The sequence below is a fragment of the Genypterus blacodes genome, unplaced genomic scaffold, assembly GCF_046128005.1.
Source record: "Genypterus blacodes isolate CSIRO-AG114 ecotype Tasmania unplaced genomic scaffold, CSIRO-AGI_Gbla_v1 ptg000147l_1, whole genome shotgun sequence".
Taxonomy (NCBI): Eukaryota; Metazoa; Chordata; class Actinopteri; order Ophidiiformes; family Ophidiidae; genus Genypterus; species Genypterus blacodes.
The window spans coordinates 1,684,114-1,690,902 of record NW_027466949.1 but is presented as its reverse complement, the minus strand read 5'-3'; the positions used below and the strand labels follow the sequence as shown (position 1 = coordinate 1,690,902).

The 6,789-nt window shown below is 46.8% G+C and overlaps 1 protein-coding gene across 1 annotated transcript; it reads left to right on the top strand.

Moving 5' to 3' along the window:
* The first annotated feature begins 523 nt into the window (after positions 1-523).
* Positions 524-4,278, top strand: cmpk2 (cytidine monophosphate (UMP-CMP) kinase 2, mitochondrial). Its single transcript, XM_076165544.1, has 5 exons — positions 524-1,185; positions 1,827-1,938; positions 2,288-2,489; positions 2,733-2,966; positions 3,680-4,278. Exons 1-5 carry the CDS (start codon positions 598-600, stop codon positions 3,798-3,800), a joined length of 1,257 nt encoding a protein of 418 aa, XP_076021659.1. The 5' UTR covers positions 524-597; the 3' UTR covers positions 3,801-4,278.
* The last annotated feature ends 2,511 nt before the right edge of the window (positions 4,279-6,789 follow it).

Below are 6,789 nucleotides of genomic sequence, written 5' to 3'. Positions count from 1 at the left end.
AAAGTTTACATGCCAAATAAAGGCCATTATAAAATGAACTGTTGCTCCCCCAGGATGGCCACGTAGTGTTTACAGTGGTCTCAGGCGGTTTGTCAATATCCACTGAAACGGGTCTTTTCTGAGTGACAATCAACTGTATAAATACGTCTGAAAGTCGGAGTTCGGGAGGCGACTCATTCCGGCTGCAGAGTCCCTCACAAGCGTTCCATGGTGCTTGTTATGATGCTGTACTTTGTATAATAAAACCCCATTATACAAGCAAAGACAGTGTCAGCGGAGATCCTTCCTTCCTTCATCTTCACATCATTGCAACCCAAGAAATACACTAAAGTATTAATGTCATTAAATATGTTTCCCCGGGGACATTAGCTTTACTCTCTCTCTCTCTCATTGAAATTTCTATTCCCAGCGACATTGTTTGTGTTCCTGTGGACGTGTGGCAGAGTTCCAGCAGCAACATATCGCTACCATGCAAAACTACTTACAAGCTTAAGTTTAGTTTTTGACTTTCAGTTAAGCCCCGCCCCTCCGTTTACAGGGAATCGAAACCGATCGTCCCCGAGTCGGTCCAAACTACAACAACAACTCGTACCAAACATGGCACGGCGCGCAATGTCTCTCCTCAACCGGTGGTCCTCCCGTGCCTTCTATGTCGAGCTGGACGGTGCCTCTCCTTCTTGTTTTGCACTTCAGGAGACGCATGGAGGAAATGAAGAGGCGCCGGGATTGTTTCGGAAAATGCACGCAAAGTACGACAGATGTTACTCTCTCCATGTCTGCGGTGAGGACAGAATCAACAGCGCCAAGTTTTACGCGCAGCTGAGGGACAGATTGCAGCGAGATCTCCCCGGCTGCAACTTTGCGCCCATGTTGTCATTTGTGCCGCACGTCAGAGACTCTCTCATCAAAGGTTACTTCCTCACCTCCGAGTGTCTTGACCCGACGGAGAGGCTCTTGGGAGACTTGACTCGGAATGAGCCGGTGTTAGTGTGTTCGTACGTAAGGGGTGAAAGCGGTGGTTCGTGGACCCAGCATGTGTGGTCCGGCGCAGGGGGGCGTGAGAAGATGTCACAGAAATACTACGTGGTTCCCTCAGAGGAGCCGGACTTTCACCCAGCTACACTCAACATCGTCAACTCCGATGTGTTCTACAGCTTTGAGGACGCCCGTGAAGTTCTCCAGAAGGTTCTGTCACATACATGCCGCCAGAATACTGAATTTAAATCAACTAATGTATATTAGCCAAGTCACAGTGAAGCATTTTGAATTTATGTGAGGAAATGTCGCCATCATGCGGTGTAAAACAGTATTCCACCAGGGCAAGTTGCTTTAGGGGGAAACAAATTAAAATGAGTCAAATACTGTAATACTTAGATAAGCACATGTTGGGATAGTTTCTAGTTTTACTTAACAATGTCTTATTTATTTGACGAATGTATGCAATTAATAGTTTCGGGGTGATTAGTAGGTGGAAACCCATCTTATTACAGCTATACATTTAAATAAAAACATGCATCTAGACAGAGTTTTATCTTTAAAAAAAAATGCAGCAGTGACAATATATCTTCCATTACTATTCAAGAAAACAAACAAACACTGCTCTACAAATATGCACAGAAATGGTGAATGTTTTATGTTACAGAGATGATTAGTGTTAAGGTTTCATCCATTTCAGTTTTTATAAATCCAAATATCAAAATACATAAATTGTATGTACAGCGTAGTAGAAACCCAAATTTACTCATTCAGCATAATGTGTGTGTGTGTGTGTGTGTGTGTGTGTGTGTGTGTGTGTGTGTGTGTGTGTGTGTGTGTGTGCTCTGCAGTGTGATGACATCATCCCAGAGTCTGCAGCTGTACTGGAGCTGCTGTGCAAACCGCAGGCCAGAAGTAAACCAGACTTCCCTGTTATTGTCATAGAGGGACTGGATGCCACAGGTTAATGCCATTACCTCATAAATAAATATAGGATCAGTTTGATGTATAGATGTCTTGCTAAAGTGATGTCCCATCTCTCCCTGCTAAAGACATTATCTACCGGTGAGCTTGGCCTAATGGAATATCGTGTATCATGACCTCAGAAAAGTAACATCACTGTTAAAATGGTTTATTGAGTAGGTTGCTCATCACAAAGCCAAGCTTGTAAAGCAAAGTTCAGTGTACGCCAACTTCTCAGAGTCACCTTGTTACACATTTAAAGAGTTGAATGAATTCATCCATTCTATCAGACATTAGATGCCCTGAAAGCTTCATGTCCAGGGTTTGTCTTCCCCTCTCCCTGTCACAGGTAAGACCACTCTGACCGAGTCTCTGAGGGAAGCTCTGGGGGCCGCTCTACTTCGGTCCCCTCCCCAGTGCCTGTCCCCCTGGAGGGCCCGCTTTGATCAGGAGCCGCCCCTCATCCGCAGGGCCTTCTACGCTCTGGGGAACTACCTCACGGCGGAACAAATAGGCCAGAAGGCCACGCAGACAGCTGTCATCGTTGACAGGTGAAGACAGCCCAGGTGTCAGAGGTGGAATCTTATTGCTGGAGCAACTTTGTGTCTCTTAGTGTCCTTTTTACTCTTTAAAAAAGTTCCTGAGGATGGAGGGAACAATAGAAGAGCATTCTACACATATCATTCAATGTTTAATTTCTCCCTAACTGTTAGTAATCTATCCATCAATCCCTCCACACACCCACCTACTCATCCAATTGCCTTGTTTCAATCCATCCATTATCTGTCCCCCAGATTCTGGCACAGCACAGCCGCTTACGCTCTTGCCACAGCGGTGAGCGGCCCGGTCTGTAACCTCCCCGCAGAGGGTTCGGAGGTGTACCGTTGGCCCGGGGACCTGCTCCAGCCCAGCCTGGTGGTCTTGCTCACCCTTGACCCTGAGGAGAGAAAGAGGAGACTGAGGGACAGAGGTCTAGGAAAGACTGAAGAGGAACAAGAGCTGGGCCAGAACCAGCTCTTCAGACTCAGGTAAGAGAGATAAAGCATCAATGCAATACACATACGCTATTAACCAAACAGAGGTGCAATATAACAACATCAAGTGGCCAAGATTGATCGACAATACTTAAGTCTGTTGGCACACTGAGTAAGCGATGTGCATATAAACGTTACAGTAATGAAACCTGTTCTTCCCCGAGTGCAAAACCATGAAACCACAGATGGGAGTACAAACTGTACGGCACATTTCACTGAGTCAGGTCAGCTCAGCCTTAGTCTGACCCATCAAACACTTAACAATCAATTACAGCCTCATGGGGGAAGCAGCTGATGAGAAAGAACAGGTGATTAGTTGCAGAGCCGTTGTACTCCATTAAGCAGGTCTGAACTCACAGGCACTGCTGGGCCAGTCAGACAGGTCGATGGCTACTTTCATTCATCCTCTGCCCCGACATAATGGCCTTTCCACACCGGGCAGCCAGATGTTTGGGCAGGAGAAGCAGAAAATGGAGAGAGAGTGAGAGTGAGAGATTCCACAGAGTTGGTCAATTGCTGTGTTATTTTTCATCTGTGTCAGGAAACGGCTGAGCTCTGAGTCGTCTGTGATGTTTCTCAGGTGTTGTACTTAATCATAGTCATCTGTGAGCTGTCAGAAAATGTGAAGTATCCTCGCTGCGTGTTTTCATTTTCTTTAGCCGTAAGTTTGTTGACCTGTTTGTACGTGTGTGTGTGTGTGTGTGTAGAGTGGAGGAGGCTTACCGGAGGATCTGTGGCCCAGTTTGCATCACTGTGGATGCAAGTCCTCCTGCAGACCAAGTGCTCCAACAAGTGCTGCATTTAATTAGGGGCAAATGCCACTTGTAAAACAGTTCTGCATCTCCCCTCCTGGCTGCCAAACATCAAGTGGATGCAGTACCTCTTTACACCAGTGGATGCCACTAAGGTGTTGGGAATGCGGCAGGAGCGGCAGTGGCCATATTGGAGTCTGGAGAGAGAATTTTATGCAAAATGAGTAAAGGTTGAATGGCCAGGGGCCAGATCGACACCCTACAATCAGAAATACATATTCATACATACACGCGCACACGCACACGCACACACACACCAGTCTCATGTCTAAACACTGTCAACTACAAGTGTGTACGTGACCGGTGTGTGAGTGCAGTGATGAGACGCAGACTGACAAACACACGTATTTGAAGCGACATGAGGAAATGAATTGAAACGTTTGTGAGTCCACCAATCAGATTTTATTCAAGCGGACAAACAGGCAAGAGTCTGATTCTCAAATGTACACACAAATGTTAAATGCTGTTTCAAATTAAAGGAGAGATGAATGAGAGAGTAAGTGTGTGTTGTGGTCTGTGTGTGATCTCATTTAAGCTCAACAAAGACCTGCACTGTTCAGCTTTGGTGTGTTGGTGTTGTTTGGTGCTTGGATGTTGTTGTTCTATTGTTGCTATTGCCTCTTCCATTGATAAGCTGTGTTTGCGTTAGGCTCACACTTACACTCACAAAGCCACACGTGCTCAGCTCCTTGCATAAACACAAACACACACACACACATATGCACACATAAGTACTTAGAGCATATACTGTAACTCATTTATATAGGGAGGAAGTGTATATTTGGCCTGTGTGATGGGAAGATTAATTGGGGGTTTTAGTAATTATGAGCTTGGCAAAGCTGCGGGCTGGAGAAGACAGAGTGACCCATCTCTTTTACTGTGATGCATCAGCAGAGCGCCAACCACTGCAGACCCTATTCATATGGCAATTAATGGAGCGCTGTATATCAATGTCATTCCATAGCTCCCCTGCACGAGCACATGGATTACCCCCGACCACCAATTACAGCAATCCAATGTTTCACTGAGTGGCGAGGTGCTGCCGATGCAAATCTTAGCCTCACGTGCGATCACATAAACTAGAATAAGGTATCATAATGTTTATGGAGTATGGATTCCTGCTTGAGGTTAACGTGGTTCGAACAGTTTGACGCCCTGGTAAAGCTTCAGCCGGCAGGTTGAGGCTCTTGCTCTTCCTCTCCTGTGGATGAGCCGTTTGAGAAACCGGTGGAATTTTTTTGGGATGTTTTTTTGCTTTTGAACACAGTAGCCTCTGTGTCTCTTGAGAGTCTGAAATTTATGAAGTAGTAGAGAGAAGCAATTAGGCATCACATGTAGGTTATACATCACATCCTGAAGGCGACGCTTACCGTTGTGGACGTCTGCGGCGTCGACTGTGTTTCCATGGCAGATGCTGTTACGCTTTTGTTATTCTTGGAAACAAAACGTGAGCGGTGATATCACGCCCTTACTGCCCTTCAACATCAGCCTTAATATGACATTAATGGGCTATAATCATTGCACATTACACACACACTGAAAATAATTATCCCTGCCTTTGTTAATTGTGTTTTTTCTCTTTTAAAACTATTTTTTCCAGTTGTTTTTGTGGGCTGGCCAGGATACACACAGAGGGTCTAACAAAAATACACCGGAGCGCCACGCTGGTTTGGGGGTTAACGTTAATAACTAATGCGTTGCGCTCGCAGTCCGTAACCTCAGCCTCACACACAAATGCGCCAAGGCAAATACGTGAACTTATGTGTACGTATGCGTAGGCCTACAGTACGCTGACGCCAACCTACACAGACACACACACCTCGCTCTGTATGAGGCCACTTTGCGCTGCGCTCCCCAACTTCAATATTTCATCTGCACAACAGAGAAAGAGCAGGGGAGAGGAGGAAAGCCCTCCACGAAATAATTAAAGATCCAGCAGGGATGCAGCAGCACAGCAGCCGCCGTCCCATCCTAAGTAATAGATCAAATGAATGCTGTCCCTCAGATCATTAATAATGAGCGCGGTGTGGAGACTGAGGGGGTAGGGGTGGGGAATAGGAGGGCATAGGGCTGGTATAGGGTGGGGGGGGAGGGAGAGAGAGAGAGAGGGCACCGGGGTAGCATGAAATGTGGGTGTGTGTTTGTGTGTCAGAGGGTGGGGGGTTGAATGCGAGTCTGGGTCCCTTGGCAAAGACGCCGGTGGGCCTCACTTGGCAGCCACATGAAGCGGCATAGCAAGAGGAGTCATGCATATGATTTGGCATCCAGAGTCTGCAAAAGTCTAAAAAAGCCTCTCAGCGACGTGGACGGCGTGTATATACATCCCTCCTCAAATAAACAAGGTTTTTTAGGCGGAGAACGGGCGGGGGCAGGTTAGTGAGAGCTAATAAGGCGGCTTTAAATCAGGTTGGGGGTGGTTGGGTGGGGTGTGTGTTGGGAGGGGGGGGGGACCTCCGGAGTCGTGATTGGATACGATGGAGGATTTTGGGGCAAAGCTGAGTTGGCAGGGGATGGGGTGTTTGTCTGTCTGTCTGACTGTCTGTCATGGGGGAGGGGATGAAAGAGGGAAGAGGAGCTGAGGGGCAAAAGAAGGAGAGAGGGAGAGAGAGAGAGAGGGAGAGGAGGGGGGGAGAGAGAGAGAGAGAGGGCTGGGGGTGATTGCGTGGAAGCTGTCATCTGTGACTTCCAGCCCCTCCAGATTCCTCCAGCTGGCAGGTACAGCTTGTTTCCCCAAATACCATCCTCACCCCCGAACGCGTCGCAGCCACAAACACATCCCAGTTTGTTTTCAGCCATCTTTAATAACTGCCAGGTTTGCTGTGTAAATCGCCAAACTAATTGGATTACAAAGAAAAAAAATCTGATTAAAAAGAGCGATGGCGCAGGAAAGGAAAGGTGCATGAACATTCCAAGATTAGTTCAGTCCGCTCAAGTAAATACATATATAAGGATTTAAAGACGAGATTAAGTTCAATTTATCAGATTATCCTGCTGAGTTCAAGTAA